The sequence below is a fragment of the Aethalodelphis obliquidens genome, unplaced genomic scaffold (genome assembly GCF_003676395.1).
Source record: "Aethalodelphis obliquidens isolate GAN/ISIS:26980383/991018 unplaced genomic scaffold, ASM367639v1 scaffold23, whole genome shotgun sequence".
In the NCBI taxonomy this organism is placed as follows: Eukaryota; Metazoa; Chordata; class Mammalia; order Artiodactyla; family Delphinidae; genus Aethalodelphis; species Aethalodelphis obliquidens.
Window position 1 is genome coordinate 14,622,328 of NW_020837967.1, and position 22,653 is coordinate 14,644,980.

Below are 22,653 nucleotides of genomic sequence, written 5' to 3' on the forward strand. Positions count from 1 at the left end.
AAATGAATTACAGGGAAAAAAACATAAAAAACACAAACACATGGAGGCTAAACAATACGTTACTAAATAACCAAGAGATCACTGAAGAAATCAAAGAGGAAATCAAAAAATACCTACAGACAAATGACAATGAAAACATGACGATCCAAAACCTATGGGATGCAGCAAAAGCAGTTCTAAGAGGGAAGTTTATAGCAATACAAGCCAACCTCAAGAAACAAGAAAAATCTCAAATAAACAATCTAAACTTACACCTAAAGGAACTAGAAAAAGAAGAACAAACAAAACCCAATGTTAGCAGAAAGAAAGGAATCATAAAGATCAGAGCAGAAATAAATAAAATAGAAACAAAGAAAACAGTAGCAAAGATCAATAAAACTAAAAGCTGGTTCTTTGAGAAGATAAATAAAATTGATAAACCATTAGCCAGACTCATCAAGAAAAAGAGGGAGAGGACTCAAATCAATAAAATTAGAAATGAAAAACGAGAAGTTACAACAGACACTGCAGAAATACAAAGCATCCTAAGAGACTACTACAGGCAACTCTATGCCAATAAAATGGACAACCTGGAAGAAATGGACAAATTCTTAAAATGTATAACCTTCCAAGACTGAACCAGGAAGAAATAGAAAATATGAACAGACCAATCACAAGTAATGAAATTGAAACTGTGATCAAAAATCTTCCAACAAACAAAAGTCCAGGACCAGCTGGCTTCACAGGTGAATTCTATCAAACATTTAGAGAAGAGCTAGCACCCACCCTTCTCAAACTCTTCCAAAAAATTGCAGAGGAAGGAACACTCCCAAACTCATTCTATGAGGCCACCACCACCCTGATACCAAAACCAGACAAAGATACTACCAAAAAAAAAAAAATTACAGACAAAAAAATCTTAAAATTTGTATGGGACACCAAAGACCCCAAAGAGCCAAACAAGTCTTGAGGCAAAAGAACAGAGCTGGAGGAACCAGACTCCCTGACTTCAGACTATACTACAAAGCTACAGTGATCAAGTCAATATGGTACTGGCACAAAAACAGAAATATAGATCAATGGAACAAGATAGAAAGCCCAGAGATAAACCCACGCACCCATGGTCAACTAATCTATGACAAAGGAGGCAAGGATATACAATGGAGAAAAGACAGTCTCTTCAATAAGTGGCGCTGGCAAAACTGGACAGCTACATGTAAAAGAATGAAATTAGAACACTGCCTAACACCATACACAAAAATAAACTCAAAATGGATTGGAGACCTAAATGTAAGACCAGACACTATAAAATTCTTAGAGGAAAACATAGGAAGAACACTCTTTGACATAAATCACAGCAAGATCTTTTTTTTTTTTTTTGTGGTACGCGGGCCTCTCACTGTTGTGGCCTCTCCCATTGCAGAGCACAGCCTCTGGACACGCAGGCTCAGCGACCATGGCTCACGGGCCCAGCTGCTCTGCGGCATGTGGGATCTTCCCGGACCGGGGCACGAACCCGTTTCCCCTGCATCGGCAGGTGGACTCTCAACCACTGTGCCACCAGGGAAGCCCAGCAATATCTTTTTTGATCCACCTCTTAGAGTCATGGAAATAAAAACAAAAATAAACAAATGGGACCTAATGAAACTTCAAAGCTTTTGCACAGCAAAGGGAACCATAAACAAGACGAAAAGAAAACCCTCAGAATGGGAGAAAATATTTGCAAACAAATCAACGGACAAAGGATTAATCTCAAAAATATATTAACAGCTCATGCAGCTCAATATTAAAAAAACAAACAACCCATTCCAAAAATAGGCAGAAGACCCAAATAGACATTTCTCCAAAGAAGACCTACAGATGGCCAAGAAGCACATGAAAAGCTGCTCAACATCACTAATTATTAGAGAAATGCAAATCAAAACTACAATGAGGTATCACCTCACACCAGTTAGAATGGGAATTATCAGAAAATCTACAAACAACAAATGCTGGAGAGGGTGTGGAGAAAAGGGAACCCTCTTGCACTGTTGGTGGGAATGTGAATTGATACAGCCACTATGGAGAACAGTATGGAGGTTCCTTAAAAAACTAAAAATTGAATTACCATATGATCCAGAAATCCCACTACTGGTCATATACCCAGAGAAAACCATAATCCAAAAAGACACATGCACCCCAATGTTCATTGCAGCACTATTTACAATAGCCAGGTCATGGAAGCAACCGAAATGCCCATCGACAGATTAATGGATAAAGAAGATGTGGTACATATATACAATGGAATATTACTCAGCCATAAAAAGGAATGAAATTGGGTCATTTGTTGAGACGTGGATGGATCTAGATACTGTCATACAGATTGAAGTTAAGTCAGAAAGAGAAAAACAATTATCATATATTAATGCATATATGTGGAACCTAGAAAAATGGTACAGATGAACCGGTTTGCTGGGCAGAAGCTGAGACACAGATGTAGAGAACAAACGTATGGTCACCAAGGGGGGAAAGCGGCGGGTTGGTGGGGATGGTGGTGTGATGAATTGGGTGATTTGGATTGACATGTATACACTGATGTGTATAAAATTGATGACTGAAAAAAAAAAAAAAAAACCCAGATGGCATGAAGGTACTCCGGGAAGGAAGGTGCTGGCAGTTCTGAACCAAGCTAGAATTGTAGGTGTCCCACTGCTTGCCTAGAACGTGTTCATGTGGCCCAACCACAAGTCCAAGTTGCCATATCTGAGAGTGTTCTCTGCTGAGAAAGAAGGGGACAGAGATCAATATTATATTTAAAGTGACAGAAGTAGCAGCTTACCCATTATTTCTGCTGATTTAACCTCAAGAACAGAAGGACTATTTGAACAATCTGGTGTCAGAAAGTTGAATAACAAGTTAATCAGCTATGCCACCAATTTACAAGAGCTGCCATTGAATCTGAATGATCCATTGAGCCTTAAGAAAGTGGTGTAGTGGATAAACCTCCTAGATCTGTTGTTGAACAGACCTGGGCTAAATTCATATGTAGAAAGGAATTTCGTGGCCCAGAGAATCCTCTGATAAAAACTTTTAACTTGTTTGGGCACAGCAAGGGGGTGGTGGCACATACAGATGCAGCAAGGGGCCCTCTCCCTGTGGGAGCAGATGCTTCCTGCAGGGAAACACAAGGAGCAGAGAGTACACAGGGCCAGAATCTTCCTGACCTCATGGTCAGCATTGTAGCAGAAACTCTGAAGTAGATGGAAGATTATCTTGTATACTAAGTGGAGAATGTACTTGGAGATCTAAAAGCCCAGAAATGCTTTTCTTCTAGCATGTAAAAATAGGGAACTTTGGTACAACCTTCCAAAAAATCATTGCAAACAACACAGACTGGACTCATAAGAGTGAGAAGAGAATGACAGCATGCTTTTCCAGAGGGGGCACCTCTGCCTAGTTTACCAGGACACTTGGAAGGATCTGACTATTATGCCATGGCTATTATTTCTAGACCTGTGGAGGTAATGCGTTTTTCAGAGGAGTTTCGACTGTAAAATATGAAGTCCTACACTTCCCCAAAACTCAATTATTCTTTTGTGCTGAAAGCCTATCCATGTGCATATATAGCTAGCTGTAAGTTCGCTAGCCCTCTTTGAGCCATTTTGAACAGAACAGAGAGAAAGAAGTTTTGACAGGTTGAGGAACAGCCACATCCCTGAATCACACAGGAAAAGGTGTCCAAGAAAAGGCAAACGTATCCAGCGGTTAATTCCCGAGACCATCTGCTTCAGCTGCTGCAAAGTGAATTTTTCCAAACTTCTGGTAACACTAATTTTGGCTTACAGAAGAGATAATCGACCAAGAAGAGAAATTGCAAAACTGAAGTAGCAGCTATGCCTTATTTCTCAGAAAAAGGGGGTTAAGGATGGCAAGAAAGAAGCAGGGGCATAATTGTCTAGCTTTAATTAGGCTCCTGTAAATAATACAAAAGTGAACTTTAAAAAATTAATATACTTATCTTTAAGCATCTTTGGCATTTCTGATAAGCAAATGGAACATATACAAGATGTATTTATGGGAAAAGGCTGAGGATAATTCTTATTTGCATTTTATACTAGTTTTATTAAAATCTAAATTTAAAAATATCCTCCCAACAAAACAAAAAGAATTACTGTTATATCATAAGCAAGTGTAGGGCACAGTAACTCAACTTTACTGATGGTGTTCTAGGCACTTTCGTGCATTTATGGTTATCTTTTCTAGTGTTTTGGAAGGTCGTACAGCTGAGCAATCAAGCAACATGGGCTATAGTCTGTCTGGGGTCAGACAGACCTGGGTGTGAAACCTGTCCCCACCTCTTACTTGCTGTGTGATTGTGAACCTCAATTTCCTTATCTGTAAAATTAGGTAATAATAGAACCTATCTCATAAGGAACTATTCCACAGACATTGCCATTATTATTATAATTAATAAACATTAATATTCTGTTTCTTCTTTTGTAGATGATGTCAAAAAATTGTTAAGGGAGTTAGATGTCATGAATTCTGTGATTGCTCAGCTGGCCGCAGAAGGTAACTCTGCATCCTCCATCTATCAATATTTCAAAATTGGGGAATGATTTATTTTTTGCATCTGATTAAAGTACCGATTGAAAATAGTTTATGAAACACCAATTCTGTATTGTCATTAAACTCTCTCAAACTAAGATGTGCTCCAAGCAAGGTAAGATCTGTGGAGCTTTGGTTTTCACAGCGTGGTTTAACATAATGGTTGAATAAGCCTTTACATACTTGTGTTATTTGTTTTTGATACACAGAGGAAGTAGTTATCCATGAGTTTGCTAGTCTTTGCCTAGCAAACATGTCTGCAGAGTATACCAGCAAAGTGCAAATATTTGAACAAGGTGGATTAGAGCCTCTCATCAGACTGCTAAGCAGCCCAGACCCGGACGTGAAGAAGAATTCTATCGAGTGCATTTACAACTTGGTCCAGGTGAGATTAATTTCTAACAATGAGTTTTGACAAAAGCTGGTTATAGAATTTATTTTCCCATTAAAAAAAGGACAAAGCTTTAAAAAAAGGTCCAGTTTTAATTAAAATCACTCCTTCTCAGTACTATTTAGTAGTTATCATTCAGAGGAAAAATAATGGAAGTTTAGAGTCGATACCTTTCACTTTTCACGTTTTGTAAGTAATTGTCCCCCATAAAAGGGCATTTTAAAAGAATAGAATGGGCTTGCAAATTAAGGCAGGATTATACTAGGTAAGTACTATTTCTTCCAAAACAGGAAATCTAATATTAGTGTTGAACTACTTTTGACCTAGGCAGTTAACTGTTGATCTAATCTTGGTGATCCAATTGGTTGGTATCATCTGCCTTACACAATGTACCAAGATTTTGGATTCAGCTTACTTGTTGGTGAAAAGTTGAGTTTTGCTGAACAGAACTCATCATTCACAGTTGCAAGATGCTACCTCACTGTGATGCTTTCCTTCATAATGGAAGAAACACCCTACCCACCCTCCGCCCACAACCTGTCCTGTCCTCTGGCCCCTCCCCTCCAATCCCCAACCCAGCACACATACCCTCACACCCCCAGCAGGTCAGCTTGCTGCCACTTTGGACAGCCTTCTCTGCTTCTTTTCCTGTTCAGGTTCCTGAACAATTCCCACACACGTTTGATAAGCTTTAGATCACCTGGAAGTACAAGACACCATTTTAAATAGCCGTCAAGAGAATGTGAAAGAAGAGATATGGAAGCAAAGGTGAAGGAGGTTTCATTGAGAAGCAAAGTATCTAGACAAAATATATAGAAAAAGAGGACAAAGGCACTCATGCCAAAAGGCACCCAAAGCATGCAACCCTGGCCCTGGCATGTCCTTGCCACGTAGCTGGGCACCCACTGGTGTTACCTTTCCTCTTCCTGAAGAGCAAGTGCAGCCATACCCCTTCTCTGGTGACTTTACTTCATCCTATAGGCCTAAATAATCCTGAAAACGTGTCTGTGTGTTTCATGCCAAGACTCCTCATTAAGTCTATTTCTCTATATTTTTTATCAAGTGGAAATGAAAAGACTTACCTCCACTATTCTTCATAACAGAAGGACTAGCTAATAACAGTGTATTCATTTCCTAAGGCTGCTGTAACAAAGTACAACAAACTGGCTAAAACAACAGGAACCTATTCCCTCACAGTTCTGGAGGCTGGACTTCTGACATCAAGGTGTCATCAGGGCCATGCTCCGTCTGGGACTCTGGGTAGAATCCTCCCTTACCTCTTCCCAGCTTCTGGTGGTGGCTGTGAATCCTTGGTGGTCCCTGGTTTGCAGCCTCATCACTGCAATCTCTCCCTCTGTCAGCTCTCTCGCCTCCTGTTATAAAGACACCAATCTTAAACGGACACCAATAATTACCCATCCTACTCCCCCATGACCTTAGCTTAACTAATTACATCTGCAACGATCCCATTTCCAAATAAGGTCACATTTTGAGGTACTGAGGAGTAGGACTTCAAGATATTTTGAGGGGGGGTACAATTCAACCCATAGCAAGCAGCAACCTACAGTTTTTATGTCTGAAGGAAGCTGACTATGAGAGGCCAGTTGAAGGATAGAGGGAAGATAAGCTGGAAGTGGGGTCTTTTCTGTCTTTAATTCTATTTTAAGTTTACCCTGTTTTGATTTAAAATGTCATGATTTAGTAGTCAGAGTTTGGGGGCTTTTCATGACTTTTTTGCTTTGTTTTCTCTGTCGCTCACCCCAACGACCCTCCCTCCACCACTCACCCAGGATTACAGGCACACCATGCAGAGCGACTTGTCTGGACTCTAATGACCCCTTGCTCTTGTAAATGTCTTAAATTAAGGTTATGTGTCAGAACTAAACCTGATGTAAATTTGCATGCACAGGTCCTGCCAACAGCACTGCATGCAGATTAGCATTTTATAAACCATCCATCTGAATGACAATAATAAGGAATTGATACCGTCATTTCATTTTATCGACTACTATTTGAAACAGGGTATAGCGTGTGAAAAGAATTTCATTATGCATAGATTTTATTGTGATGCTGTTTGTAGTAAGAGGAATTTTCTGTATAATAAAAAAACAGTAGCTGCTGAGAAGTCATAGATCATGCCTATTTCCTATTATTGACAAGGTCTGTATAGTTAAAATGAATATTTTGGTGTCAATCCAGGGTTTGCTTATATTTGTTTGTGAGTTATTTTGGAAGCAAATCCAGAATAAAAGATGGGAACATTATAACTTATAATGTTCTTTGTTAGAAAATAGAATCTCTCCATTCTTAAGACTGTATTTTGCTTTAAAAACCACTTATTTGAACATTTATATTTCCTGGCAGGATTTTCAGTGCCGAGCGACACTTCAAGAACTAAATGCAATCCCTCCTATATTAGATCTCTTGAAGTCAGAATATCCAATTATTCAGTTGTTGGCTCTCAAAACCTTAGGTGTTATTACAAATGATAAGGAGTGCCGGGCAATGCTAAGAGACAGTCAAGGAGTGGACCATCTTATTAAGATCCTAGAAACTAAGGTACCTGTAACATTCATTCAACTCTCTATGAGATGTATCTCTCCTAAGTGTTGTTATAAAATACAAATTATAGAATATTTTTAAATGAAATTTTATTATATTTAAGCATGATGCTAAGTAGAACGGACTAATTTGCTTATTGCTACATAGTTTACCAGCACAATTAAATCAGAAAATTGGTAGAGGGCATTCTAAAATAATTTAATTTTTTAAAATCTTCTGATTTAAGATTTTTAAAGTTTTGTTTGTGATCTTATGTTTTCTTGAAACACCTGGAATTAGTCTTTTAACCTTTGTCTGCCCCAGTTTTCTTTAGGGTAATGCAAGAAGAGTCATTTACCACACATGATGGAGGGTAACCTGCTTTACTCAGTCTACTGATTTAAATATTAATTTCACCTAAAAAATGCCTTCACAGAAACATCTAGAATAATGTTTAACTAAATATCTGGATACTGTGGGCTAGTCAAGTTAAAACATAAATACTAACCATCGCTAGTCAATCTGGCATCCATACACAGCTCCTAAATCATTAATCTCCAAATAAAGACAAAAACAAGATCATACTTCCACTTAACATGGTCCAGCTGTCCTGTGTACAACAAAACACACACTGTCCCCTTCCCCATAGGAGGATGCAAAGCCCTTGGATGATGTTTCCTCTTCTCCTTGACATCCCATAATAAGATGTAAAATTAACCGTACTTAAATACCATATTGTAAAGGCAGTACATCTCATGTTGCCTGAGGGGATAAGAGAGAGAAGAAAAGGATATTTCATACACACACACACACACACACACACACACACGCACATTCATAACAAAATAAGGAAGCAATACTCATGACAATTATAGTCCTCTTTTCTGTAACTGATCACATGGTTGTAGTTGGTATTTATAACTACCTTCTTCCGATACCCATTCCATATTCCGCTTGCCCTCAGCAAGCACCTCAGCTCATCTTGATTCTTTTTTTTTTTTTTTTTGCGGTACGCAGGCCTCTCACTGTTGTGGCCTCTCCCGTTGCGGAGCACAGGCTCCGGACGCGCAGGAGCCCGGCATGTGGGATCTTCCCAGACCGGGGCACGAACCCGTGTCCCCTGCATCGGCAGGCGGACTCTCAACCACTGCGCCACCAGGGAAGCCCCATCTTGATTCTTTACTTGATGTGGTGACCCAAACCTTCATTCCTGAAGAGCCTGGACCATTAGTAGTGGTACCCAGATTGGGTCATTATAGTTTTCCATCAACCTTAATCACAGGGTATGGTATTACTAAGAAATGCCATAAGGGACCCCCTGTATTCCAGGCATAGTCTTCCTCACCTCTGTTGTGGAGTAGCAGTCCAATTTCCCTTGGATAGGTGGGCTCTATCACCCCAAACAGCACAGTAACTCTCTTCTTTGCCTGTTGATTCAGAACCATGAGGCTCCCAAAGAGGCCAGGTGGCAGTCTTAGCTTTTAGTTCTGTGGAATCATGGTTGTGTCTCCTGGTGGAAGTATCCCTCCCTTTGGATCTAAGATTTCTAGATCAGCAGAGCATAAGGTTTACAGGTACAGGAAACAAAATTTTTGCTACTGAATTGCTATGGGTAATAGTGAGTGGTGCCACTCCCATATCCATTCCTTGGTTCCTGGGAGTAACAGCAACATATAGGATGCTGTTCCAGAGAACATATAGCCCTGCAAGTTAGCTAGCCACTTAGCTAGCGCTGTCACTGTGTCTTGCATAGGCCATTCTATCAAGCCAGCTGCTTCAGGATGGTAGGGAACGTGGGAAGGCCAGTGATTTCTGTGACCATCTGCCCACTGCTGCATTTCTTTTGCTGTGAAGTGAGTTTCTTGATCAGAACCACTGCTGTGTAGAATACCACGGCAGTGGAGCATCTTTACTGTGATTTCTACCTTAAATTTCTAACTGTTCAGAAAAGGCTTCAGTTTTCCGCTGCTATGGGGATTCTGGAGATTCCTCAGGCAAGAAAGCCACACACTCACAATACCTCCCTCTACCAATTGGAGATTTTAAGGAATATACTTTCAGCTTCTGTCTGCTTTTTCAAAAAATATTTTCTTTAGATTTTAAACTTGTCGGTGGAAGGCTGTTTGAGCAACATCACTTGGATACCATTACTGGAAGTTTCCAGCAACTATTTTTTATCTGTAAAACATTTTGGAATAGGGGAAATGAGAAGAGATGGGACTAATGGTCAGGGAGAGAGATGTCACATTAATAAACAGAACTGTTTCCTTGGGCCTCTGTCACAACAAAATTAATTACATTATGTTCTGACTGATCTGAGTCCCTCTTGTAATAAAATTTGGAAAGTGTGGATTGCTTTTATTACAATTTTCTAAAGTTGTGTTTGCTTTTATTATTAGGAATTGAGTGACCTTCATATAGAAGTGCTTTCCGTGTTGGCCAATTGCCTTGAAGATATGGATACCATGGTGATGATTCAGCAGACAGGGGATCTTAAGAAGCTCCTATCATTTGCAGAAAACTCTACAATTCCTGATATTCAAAAGAATGCAGCAAGAGCAATTACTAAAGCCGCTTATGATCGTATGTCTCATTTTGTATAAACTAAGCATACCTATTTCCTCCTGTAGTCTTGATTTCAATTAGTACTAACAAATGCTACAGCATTTGTCTGCTTTTAGATGGTCATTTGAGGATAGTGCTATACTTACTATTCAAGATCAAAATTCATCTCAATGCTAGTAAGTAAAAGTAGAGATTGCTTTGTCCAGGATTTAATAAACTCAATATGATTTAATTATAACGTATTTTTAAACAGTTCATTCCTAAATTAAGTTTTAAGCTTTTATTTCTCCTGATTTTGAAATTTTACAGAATGTATGCACTCTCTGTAATCCCGAAAACATCATTTCAATAAATCCACATTTGGAATGATATCTATACAGTAATTTCGAGTTGCAGCTGGAGTCTAGCTGTTCCATGTTATATAGCTGTGAAAAATAATATGCTCATACTATACACAAAATACAATTTTCATTTCACTGGCAAGCTATGTTGACATAAATCTGTAAAATATGGGAGATTAATTACATCGTGAGCACTGAAGATAAAATTATAATTTCAATATATGTATATTTGGAGTATTTTATTTAATAAAAGATGTGATTTTATTTTCCCCCTTCCACATCACCCCTCTTATAAATGATGACAGCTTTGACTAGTTTAAGTGATTTATATTCTAAACATATATACTCACATCTGTATATATGTCTATATTATGGGAAACATTTCCTTTTCAACCCATACTGGATTTCTTCAAAGTTTTAATGCAGTGTGCCAAATTTCACCTCCCAGTACTAAGTCAATAGAGAGGGGCCTCGTGAGTTACATCATACAGGCCAAATCTAAAGACAGCCTGTAAAATTAATTTTGACAAAATTGCTTAATTCAGAATTCTCCCAAAAGGAACTTAGGCGTTGTCATTACCTGGTCAGTTCTGTTCTCCATCTATCCCAGGCCTTCTTAGTTATTTGAGACCAGATGAGAGGGCAACGGAAAGACATGAGCAATGTCAAACCTAAAATTTTTACGTATCTCAACTTCTCTTTGGGTTTCGGCCCCTCTTGTGATACAAGTTTCGTGAGTTTATTACCCATCACTCGATACAGTAGTGAAAAGAGCATGGGATGGAGAGCTCTTGCACTCTAGTTCTACTACTAATTACGCTATTGGCACTGCAGTGACCTAGGGATGTGTCTGTGAGTGAGCTACAGACTATCTGGACTGTTTATGAATTCATTTATTAATGTTTATTAAGCCCCCAGTTTGTATCAACAAACCCAGGGCAGGCAAGTAAGCAGGCAGTCGCGATGCCGTGTTAAACGTGCCTGATGATGGGGGAACAGGATCCCCCAGGAGGGTCCACCTAACGCAGACTCGGGTCAGACAAGCCTTCCTGGAACAGGTGATTTACAGGCTCAGACCTAGAGGAGATGAGGGAAACTGGCTGGGCAAAGAAGGTCCTGGTGGGTCGGGGGTGCTCAGCAGTGCTCTGAGGAGAAGGGACAGTGTGTAGTGGCCAGAGAGGGACAGAGCGTGGTGAGTCCCAGAGCTGAAAGTTTTCAGAATGGCCAGTCAATAGAGTGCAGCAGAAAACTGAGAGTCCAGGCCGGAGAAGTAATGAGGCGCCACATGCTAACGGGCATCACGAGCCAAGTTTAAGGGCTTTGGACTTTATTTTCATGGCAACAAAGCACCCCTCAAGTGACTTAGAGAGGGGAGGGAACCCTACAGATTTTCACTTTTTAGAGAAAGAGCACTCTTGCTGCAAAGTGGAGAAGAGATTAGACATGCACAGGACCAGATGCAGGAAGACCGGGAAGGGGACTGCTGCAGTGATCGAGGTGAGAGGAGGGGGGTCCTGAAGCAGAGCCGAGGTGGTCGTGATGGACTCAGAGGCGTCTGCAAGGAAACCCAGCAGCACGGTGCTTGAGGGTCCATGTGGGTTTGTTGAATGACTCTGTGGGTTGGGGGAAGAAGAAGGTAATGCCAAGGACAAGGACTTCTGGCTTGGACAGCTGGACGTAGAATGGTGCCACTCACAGAAATGGGGAACTCAAGAAGAAGGGCAGGTTTTGACTGAAGGAAAGGAGATGAGGTCTGTTCTTTTTTGAAAAATTGTAAAATACACATAATATAAAATTCACCGACTTCACCATTTCTAAGCGTACAGTTCAGTGGTATTAAATACATTCATGTTGTGCTACCATCACCACCATCCAGCTGCAGGCCTCTTCGTCTCACACGCCTAACCTTCTGTACCCATGAATAAATAACTCCCCCCTTCTCCCTCCCTGCAGTCCTTCGAAACCATTCTTTCTGTCTCTGTGAGTTTGACTACAAGTACTTATATAAGTGGAATCATACAATATTTGCCCTTTTGTGATTGGCTTATTTCACTCAGCATAATGTCCTCAAGGTTCATTCATGTTGTAGCATGTGTCAGGATGTCCTTCCTTTTCAACTCTGAAAAATATGCCATTGTATGATTATATCACATTTGTTGATCCTTTCATCTGCTAATAGATACCTGGATTGCTTCCACCTTTTGGGTACAGTGAATAATGCTGCTATGAACACAGATGTACAAATATCTCTTTGGGCCCCCGCTTCCAATTCTTTAGGGTATATATCCAGAATTGGAATTGCTGAATCATACGGTAATTCTACGTTTACTAATTTGAGGAACTGCCATACTGTTTTCCATAGCAGCTACACCATTTTACATTCCCATCAACAGGGCACAAGGGTTCCAATTTCTCCACATTCTTGCCAACACTTGGTATATTCTGTCTTTTTTTCTTTTTTTTAATAGTAGCCATCCTAATGGGTGTGAAGTGGTATCTCTTTGTGTTTTGATTTGCATTTCCTTCATGGTTAGTGATGTTGAGCATCTTTTTCATGTGCTAAATGGCCATTTAAAAAATCTTCTTTGGAGAAATGCCTATTCAAATCCTTTGCCCATTTTTAAACTGGGTTTAAAATTTTTTTGTTATTGAATTGTAGGAGTTTTTATATTTTCTAGATATTAACTCTTTATCCGATATATGACTTGCAAATATTTTCTCCCATTCTGTGGGTTGCCTTTTTAACTCTATTGATTGTGTCTTTTGATGCAGAGACATTTTAAACTTTGATGTAGTCCAGTTTATATTTTCTTAACTCCATTCATAAGTAGGTTTTTACAAATGTTGCTCCTTATACTGTTCCATATTCATTTATAACATTCTCTTTTTACTTTCCATCATCATAAAAGTTTTTTGTAGGCTAGGGTTAGGGTTAGCATTGTCATTGCATGTCAAAAACACAGTTGAAACAAAACCACATAATATACACTCTTTAAGTTTTGTTTGCTGAGTAAAGTTTTAATATGCACCCCTAAATTAGTATGCCTTTGACCTGGCACCAGGAGGAGGAAGGTGTTAACTACCATTTTGCCATGAGGTTTATGAACTGCATTAACATCTCAGCAGGAGCACAGGTGGCCCACTAGCAACTTCTGAGAATGGGTAAAGAAAAGCATCATTACATACAGATTTATTTTCAGATACAAAACCTCATGCTTTTAAATTTAGTGATACTGAACAAATGTTATTTTTAAAGGACATTATTCTATTAGTAGCATAATTACCTTGCCATCTTTACTTTCTGTGTAATTAACACGTAAATACTTCTCAGTGTAGCAATTCAATGAAGGTACTTGGTTAATATGTTAATTCATCTTTTAAATCCATTATAGCCACGCTGCAGTCAGCACTTTTGAGGTCTGGTGAACACAGCTGGATTTTGAGAACACTCCCAGCAGGGTTGAGAAACTAATTGCCCACAGTATTTAAATTAGTTTTTAAAAATTGTTCCAATAATTGTGTATACACTGTTTATTGTAACCATCACATACTCCAAAGTTAGTCTTTTCAAATTAATTCTTTTGGTCGATTTTCTTGATAGAATCCACTCAGAGTGTTCTGTTTAGTGAAGTTGATTGAGCATCATCTCGGAAGTTTGTTTTTTTTTTTGCGGTACGCGGGCCTCTCATTGTTGTGGCCTCTCCCGTTGCGGAGCACAGGCTCCGGACGCGCAGGCTCGGCGGCCATGGCTCACGGGCCCAGCAGCTCCGCCGCATGTGGGATCTTCCCAGACCGGGGCACGAACCCGTGTCCCCTGCACCGGCAGGCGCACTCTCAACCACTGCGCCACCAGGGAAGCCCATCTTGGAAGTCTTAATTATAAATCTGAGGATTTTAAGTCAGAGATTCTGGAAAAGTTTGAGATCTTGTTTATTCAGGGAAAACTAATAAGGACTACATATATTTTAAAACATTTTAGGGGCCATATACTTGAGATTTAAAGTATTAATCGCAGCTTGTTAATGAAACAGTTATGGCCTGACTGAATTCCAGTTTTAAATGAAAGGAGCAGGGATTAAAGTGATAGGATTATAGGACATGGTTCATGATTGCTTTAAGATGAATGAACAGAAGTGTTAGTGACTTAGCTTGTGCCAGTGATGGCCAGATTGCTCCGGCATACATCTGTGTATCAGAGGAACAAAGGCCAAAACAGTATTTGCAAAGGTGGTGACATCTGACCATGATACCGCTTCTGTGAAAAAGGTAATTTTTAAAAATCATTGTTGAAAGAAGACAAAAATCAATAAAAGTGGAAACCTAGTTGCTATAATTTCTGAAGATATCTCTGGGAAAAAAGTTAATTAAAATATGTACAAGTAGTGAATTATTTCCACATGTTGATGTAATCTAAGGTAGTATCAGCATTTTTTGCAGAGATCTTTATTCTAACAAAATATTCTTCTCTTGTATATCAACATCCTAAGAGCACATATCACACATTCTTCCATTTTAATCATTTACATTGACTTTATAAAGGTTAATTAATGAGAACCAAACCTATGACAAAATTTTCTTAGGAACTGTAAATAAATTAGCAAGGAATTATTTGTAAGCTGTTTCTTTTCCAACTTGTCTCTGGTTCTGTTATAGCATTAAAACTGAGTTCAGTTTAATATATATTTTTTCTAGTACATGCTTTTAATAAATAGTAATTTATTTAGAATTAACCGTAGAACACAAAACAAAAATTGTTTAATGTTCTAATTTAATTCAACGCAGTATTTGCTTTTGTATAGTGATGAGATTGTCATTTATTAAAAAATCAAACTAAATAGAGGAATATCGGGAACAAAAAGAACATTAAAAATACTTTGGTTTTGGTTTTAATTTAGTGTTTTATAGTGGGGTTAATATCATGGTATGTACTTAAGAGTCATAACTTTGTTTTCAAACGGAACTGTGCTATGTTTATGTTATTTTATGTTTATGGCAACTTAGCAATTAAGTAATTATTATAGTTTTTGCTATGTCAGCATGTATTGTAACAAGATAAAAGATGATCATAAATTCCTTAAGACTTGGGATCATATCAATACTTTATTACTCATTTTGACTTTCTCCTCCTCTCTGCTCTGCTCTTGAGCATCCAGCTCACAGGTTTGTGCGTCTTAGGCATTCTTCAAATATAGGGCTTTGTATTTAAAATAAACAGGTTTTTGTATTCAGTGAGAAGACAGCGCATGTGAACACAGCACCATGACAGGCACATGACTGATGTTAAATAAGTTCTTGCTAAGTCTGAAGCTTGCCTCTTTCTTATTACAGAATTTTCTCTGCCATAGTACTGATATCATATGAGGGAAAATGAAAAAAATGCAATGCCCATAATTCATTTTGCATAATCACTGTGTTCTAAAGGATAAATAGGTATATATTTTAGACTGTGACTAAAGCTAACAAATAGTTTGAATTCCTATCATATTTTGGATGCGGAAGTCTTTACACTTGCACAGTTTTTGCAGCAAAATTCTGATTTTTTTTTTCTCCCTTTTGGTTTATGAAAGCTGAAAATAGAAAACTTTTTCACGAACAAGAAGTTGAAAAATGCCTTGTAACCCTTTTGGGTTCTGAAAACGATGGAACTAAAATTGCCGCTTCCCAAGCTATTTCGGCAATGTGTGAGAATTCGGGCAGCAAAGAATTTTTCAATAATCAGGGTAAGCAAACTGGAAAAGGCCACTTTGAACATTTTTAGGTTGCCATATTCTAGTTCACATCGATGTCTGTAAAGTCACATTTTACCTTTCTTTTTCTGTAGGGATCCCACAGTTAATTCAGTTACTAAAAAGTGACAATGAAGAGGTAAGGGAAGCTTCGGCCCTTGCCCTGGCGAATCTGACCACTTGTAATCCCGCTAATGCAAAGTAAGTACAAAAAGACTCATTCAACAGGGACTTGTTTATGGGATATTTAACAGTCCAAGATGTGCTCATCGTAATCTCCTGGCTTTCAAGGCAGTTTACATATTCTTTCAGATGCTTCTATGTTGAGTTATTTATTCCTCAGGAACCCTTATGAAAATAAGAGTCAGCAGATAAGCCTGTTTTCCAAAGACATTACAAAATCTTGAGGGTTTCTGGGCTTGCTGGGAAAATGTGCAGGCCATTTGATGCAGGTAACAGGCTAAATCTTGTAGAAGGTTCCAGAACAGAGAAAACTGGCTAATGTTGGAAATATTAAAGACAGTCTACAAATATTGGTAAATCAAGAAAAAAAATTTAAAGAACCAATTTTAAAAGGACATAAACATTAGATAAATCGAGAAACATTTTAAAAGTCCATTGAAAACAACATATATGGGTATATACTTATGGAGAAGGGTTGAAAAGGAATGTCCTCCGTATTCCAAACACTGTGAAATGTAATTTATATTCATTTAAAATTTTAATTGTCTAGATACTCCATCTACTAATGAGGAAACTGAAGCTCTGCAAGTTTCCCTAATTTTCCTGGGTACACATATTCATTCAACTAGATGAGCTAGAAATTAAAGCCAGATCTGTTAGACCCCAAAGCCTTACTATTTCCTCTACAGAAGATACAGTTGCCTTATAAAACAGTAAGAATTTTTAGAAGGCAACTTTCATAAATAAAATGATTATTGCCATTTGCAATAACATGGATGGGCCCTGAAGATATACTGAGTGAAGTAAGTCAGATGGAGAAAGACAAATATTCTATGATTTCACTCTTATGTGGAATATAAAAAACAAACCAGCAAAATAAATGAACAAGCCCAATCAAACAAAAACAAATGTATCGATACAAAGAACAGAGTAGTGATTACCAGAGGGGAAGGGGCGGGGTGGTGGGGCGTGGGAGTGGGAAATGGGTAAAGGGGATCAACTGTATGGTAACGGATGGAAACTAAATTTTTGGTGGTGAGCACACCATAGTGTATACAGAAGTAGAAATATAATGTACATGTGAACTTACATAATGTTACAGGCCAATGTAACCTCAATAAAAAGTAAATCTAAATAAATAAAGAAGAGTAAAAAAAATTTTATTTACCTTCCCTAAATATGGTATGAGTATTAGTCAGGGTTCTCTAGAGAAACACAACCAATAGGAGATATATATATATGAGATTTATTATAGGGATTGGCTCATGAGCTTATGAAGGCTGAGAAGTCCCACGATCTGCTGTCTGTGACGTGGAGAACAAGGTTGTAAAGGTCAGTCCCAGTGTGAGAACCAGGGGCACTGACGTTCAAGGAAAGGAGAAGATGGCTGTCCCGTCTCAAGCAGAGAGCAAATTTACCCTTCCTCCTCTGTTCTGTACAGTTCCTCAGTGGATTGGATGATGCCCACCCACGTTGATAAGAGGGATCTTTATTCAGTCTGCGGATTCAAATGCTGACCTCTTCCAGAAACACCCTCACAGACACACTCGTAAATAATGTTTCACCATTATTGACTGGGCATCCCTTAGCCCAGTCAAGGTGACACATAAAATTAACCATCTCAGTACGTTAGTTTTTAACACTCATTTATTATTGTTTTGTGGCATTGTGCCTAAAATTACCCCTTTCTTACTTGAAATAAATCCTCCTCTATCCCCATCATATAGTTCATCTGTCTCTTACCCTTTCTTTCTTTTTCTATACTCCCACACAAATATTTTATAAGACCTTAATGGAATGACTAAAAATCTAACAATGTCCAATAAAAACGTAGCTGAAATGCATAAGCATCAAAACAAAATTACGTTCCTTTAATAGCTACAATCTTTGACATGATAATTTCCTAAATTCAGGGCCATCATCATCTGTATGAAAGCACACACATTTCTAGAATTTTGGGTCATAGTAAGTAGCAATTTGAAAACAACATATTCAGTGATTTTTACAGTGTAGTCATGCCAGTGCAAAAATCTTATGACACAAAAACACTTCTATCTCCAGTGCATTTAGATTTATATATTACCTAACACACTCTAAAAGGTCTCCAGTGTACACAGCCCTCTTGATTTGATGTGAGTTTGCCTGGCTTACGTCGTTTTATATAAAATCATAGAAAATTAGGATGGCAAGTAGTTCTAAAAGAAGCTGCCTTCAGATCTTCTCTCTCAATTACCTATTTATGAGATTTTTGTCTTCTGCCAGTATAGTTCCATTTTGTCAACACAGGGAGGCCAATTAGGGATAAATGTTGCCTGACTTTTCCTCTATGACAATCAACCTTATTTTTGTAATTTAATTTTTTATAAATTTTAATTGCTGTTATTTCTTTAACCTATTATGTACCGTACATTGTGATTTCTTTTTTCCAACTTACGTTTGGTGAGGGAAATGGGACATGAATAAAAGTGTTTTATGGATTTTTTTTGAGGTCTGTATAGCTTTTACTTTGGACTTTTTTGAGCTAAAAGATACTGAAAATTAATGGTTTTGAGGAGGAAATGGAGTCAGATTTGACCTGTTTGTGCCAAATGCTGAAAACTGGGGTTGAAAAAGATTTTATAGTCAATCAAAAGGAATGAACACAAACAAGCCCAACTGTCGATCCTTCTAGGGTGGTACTTACTGAAGCCAACCACAGCAGAACAGACAACAAAGATGACTGGTTATTTGTAGTAAAAAAATGTTTCCTACTCAGATGATTTTTAAAAGATTACCTTAAACTCGGCATTGGTGAGTGTTTCCAGCATCGATTTTTAGAAGCAGTCCATTTCATCAGCTTTCCTAGCAAAGTGCTAGCTATAGGAACAAGGCTGAGTCCCTGCCTCTGCTGCTGGGGGGCTGGAGCTGAGGGTTAGAAATAGTTAGAAAGTTGCTTTTCCACCACACCTAAGTAGTAAGAGAAGAAGGCAAAAACCCAGAGCTATTGTCTTCCAGGTGCATTTGGTAGCTGTTTGGATACCTGATAATTGCTAGCCTTTTTTTTTTTTTTTTTTTTTTAATGCAGTTAAGCCCTGAGAATTCTAATTTTGTTTGTTAAAATGTAACCCCTTCCCCTATACTTCTATCTCAAGTGCCTAAAATGGATTTCTAATTCTTACACTCAGGGTACCTTCTGGAGCTGGAGACTCATTTCATGAACTGAGTAGTAACTGGCATGTTATGACAACATATAATGCTGGTATAATTTCCTTTATGTAACTGAGTTTTGCTTAGAAAGTTGTGGGTAAATCAGAATTTTCTGAAGTAAAGTAAATAATCAACCAGAAGAAAGAGGAACATACTTTGCTGTGACTCTCTTTGCAAAACTGGCAAATGCTTTTTTAAGTCAAAGTATTTTTATAATCTAAAAACAGAATTTTATAATATACATAAAATAATTTACAATCTAAAATACCTGGATTCAGATTTGTGCTCTTGCAAGAGAAAACACACCCAAATGTAATAAAATAGGAGAATGATGAGACATTTGGTAGCAATGATAAATAAATAACCAGGTCATCCATACCCCTTGGTGGAAGATTTTCAACTTGAATTATAAGTATCTCTTTAATTGGTACCAAAAGATCTTGCCTAATTGTTATTTTCTGTGAATGAGGCTTCCTAGATAAAGTCTTCTAGACACTTGAAAATTTACTTCTATAATCAACAAAGCTTTTAAAAATTTGTAATGAGTTTGAATCAAAACTTTGGGGGGGTGGGGTATGGTTATCATTTTGAGTCAGTGGCTCTCCTACGCTCCACAGTGGTGTCGTCAGGGCCCCTTAGGGAAGGTGGGTGCTTGCCTCCTCTCTGAGTATAGCCTCTAGGTGGGGTGCCTTTGGGGTTGGTGCATTTTATTGACTCCTACTGGCAGGCTGGCAGTGTTAATATTCACTGCTGTCTGTAGATTTGATTGGCAGGCACAACCCTGCCGAGGTTCTCTTCAGATCCCTTCCTTTCAGTCAGTGAAAAGCTTGGATACCAGGTAACCAAGCTTTATCAAAGTTTACATAAAAGCAGTAAGGGAGGACCTGAGGCCACTGCTCTAAGGGGTGTTTTGGTCTTCACAGGCCATTTCTTTCTTCCTTTCTTTTTTTTCTGATAGTTCTCATGTGTGTTCTGGATATGTGAAGTCTCCAGGTATTGAGTTATGGATAAGTGAAATTGTAGTTAAAAAAATAATTTAACAAACACAAATCCCTTTACTTACAAACAAGCCAATGTCAGAGAGTAAAATGATGAAGCATAAAATAGATATATTCTGAGAGTACAGTCACCTCCCAGAAGTGTTTTGCTTTAGGCCTTTTGTATGACCATCCTCTCTGCGTGGAATGTTCTTCTACTCCAGGATGCCCACCGCTCAGTCCCTCACCCCCTCAGGTCTGCCCAAATGTGGTGACCACAGTGGTTACAACTGTACCACCCACACACATACTCCATCCTCCTTTCCTACTGCCCTTTTCTCATAACTCTTATCATTTTCTTACATACCATACAGCTCACTCATTATGTTCTCTGACCAGCACCCAACACCTTTGTCTGTTTAATTCACTGACACACACCAAGCATCTAGAATTGTGCCCATCCCATAGCAGGCTTTCGGGGGGAAATACAACCAAAAGGAAAAGGACAGTGTAAAACAGAAGGTCTATCTGACAATGCCCATAACTTGAAACAGAAAGTGATCATCTGTATTGTGGTGTTTGTTTGTTTTCACATAATTTGGATCAAAAAGTGGAGAGCTACTTAGCTCTAAGAGTCTTCTAGCCATACTTTTCATTCTTTATTATCTGCAGAAAAAGGTCACTCAAAGTGGACAAAAGGCAATGAATAAGAATAAAAATAACTATTTGAGGGTATAGGAAAAGAGGACAAGAATAGCCAGATTCACTTATTTAAAGTGACAGGGGGAAAACAAGTAATATCATTTTTAAGTGAATAAGTAAAAAGTGAGGTTAAAACAACCCCCATAGAAAGAGATAAAAAAGGAAACCAAGAAGCAATAATGAATTTTAAATAAAAATGTAATCCACTTAGTTAATTTGGACACCATTATCTTTTTTGGTTCACTATTAATCTTTCTGACAATTCTCAATTTATAATACTTTTTGGAAAGGAGAAAGTTGTTCGCTTTTGAAAGAAGTACTATTTCAGCTAAATTTCATGTTATATTTACTTTGTACTCTTTTATCCAAGTAGTCATATCAAAGTTTTATATTATTTATGCAAGTACTGAGAGAATTTATTCTTGGTTCACATTTTCTGAGGGGCAGAGTCTACATATTATAAGAATATTTTACACTATTAATTTATAACATCACTGCCATCTGTTGGATCTGATCAGAATTAGAGTTTTTAAGTTATTCCAAGAATGAAAAGAGTTCAATGCTTTTCATTTCCCAATGTGAACACTAACTAAATGTTGGCTATTGGTAAACAATGAAAAGATTAGAAAATAATACAATTGTTGACTAGATATTTTTCAAAACATACAATTATTTTAAGAAATAAAACACAGTGAATAAAATTAAATTATAAAAAGTAATAACTACAATTGATATGTATACACTACTATATATAAAATAGATAACTAATGAGAACCTACTGTATAGCACAGAGAACTCTACTCAATGCTTTGTGGTGACCTAAATGGGAAGGAAATCCAAAAAAGAGTGGATACATGTATATGTATAACTGATTCACTTTGCTGAACAGCAGAAACTAACACAACATTGTAAAGCAACTATACACCAATAAAAATTAATAAACAAAAAAAGAAGTGGTATATATATATATATATAATGGAATACTACTCAGCCATAAAAAAGAATGAAATTTTGCCATTTGCAGCAACATGGATGGACTTGGAGGGCATTATGCTAAGTGAAATAAGTCAGAGAGAGAAAGACAAATACTGTATGATATCACTCATATGTGGAATCTAAAAAATACAACAGGCTAGTGAATAAAACAGAAAAGAAGCAGAGTTAAGCAGATTGAGGGAGGAACCAAGATGGCGGAGTAGAAGGACATGCTCTCACCCCCTCTTGTGAGAACACCAGAATCACAACTAGCTGCTGGACAATCATCAACAGGAAGACACTGGAACTCACCACAAAAGATACCCCACATCCAAAGACAAAGGAGAAGCCACAATGAGATGGTAGGAGGGGCACAATCACAGTAAAATCAACTCCCATAATTGCTGGATGGTTAACTCACAAACTGGAGAACACTTATACAACAAAAGTCCACCCACTGGAGTGAAGGTTCTGAGCCCCACATCAGGCTTCCCAACCTG

At 38.1% G+C, this 22,653-nt stretch overlaps 1 protein-coding gene across 3 annotated transcripts in view; it reads left to right on the plus strand.

Annotated features, from left to right (window-relative positions):
• Positions 1–22,653, plus strand: part of ARMC3 (armadillo repeat containing 3) — a 91,224-nt gene that overhangs the window by 22,547 nt on the left and 46,024 nt on the right. For 2 of the 3 annotated variants that reach the window (XM_027122103.1, XM_027122102.1), the window contains exons 4-9: positions 4,462–4,530; positions 4,776–4,951; positions 7,322–7,516; positions 9,898–10,081; positions 15,972–16,124; positions 16,226–16,331. In XM_027122103.1, the coding sequence (XP_026977904.1) occupies positions 4,462–4,530; positions 4,776–4,951; positions 7,322–7,516; positions 9,898–10,081; positions 15,972–16,124; positions 16,226–16,331 (883 nt within the window). The remainder of the gene's footprint in view (positions 1–4,461; positions 4,531–4,775; positions 4,952–7,321; positions 7,517–9,897; positions 10,082–15,971; positions 16,125–16,225; positions 16,332–22,653) is intronic. The other variant, XM_027122104.1, reaches the window with a different exon arrangement.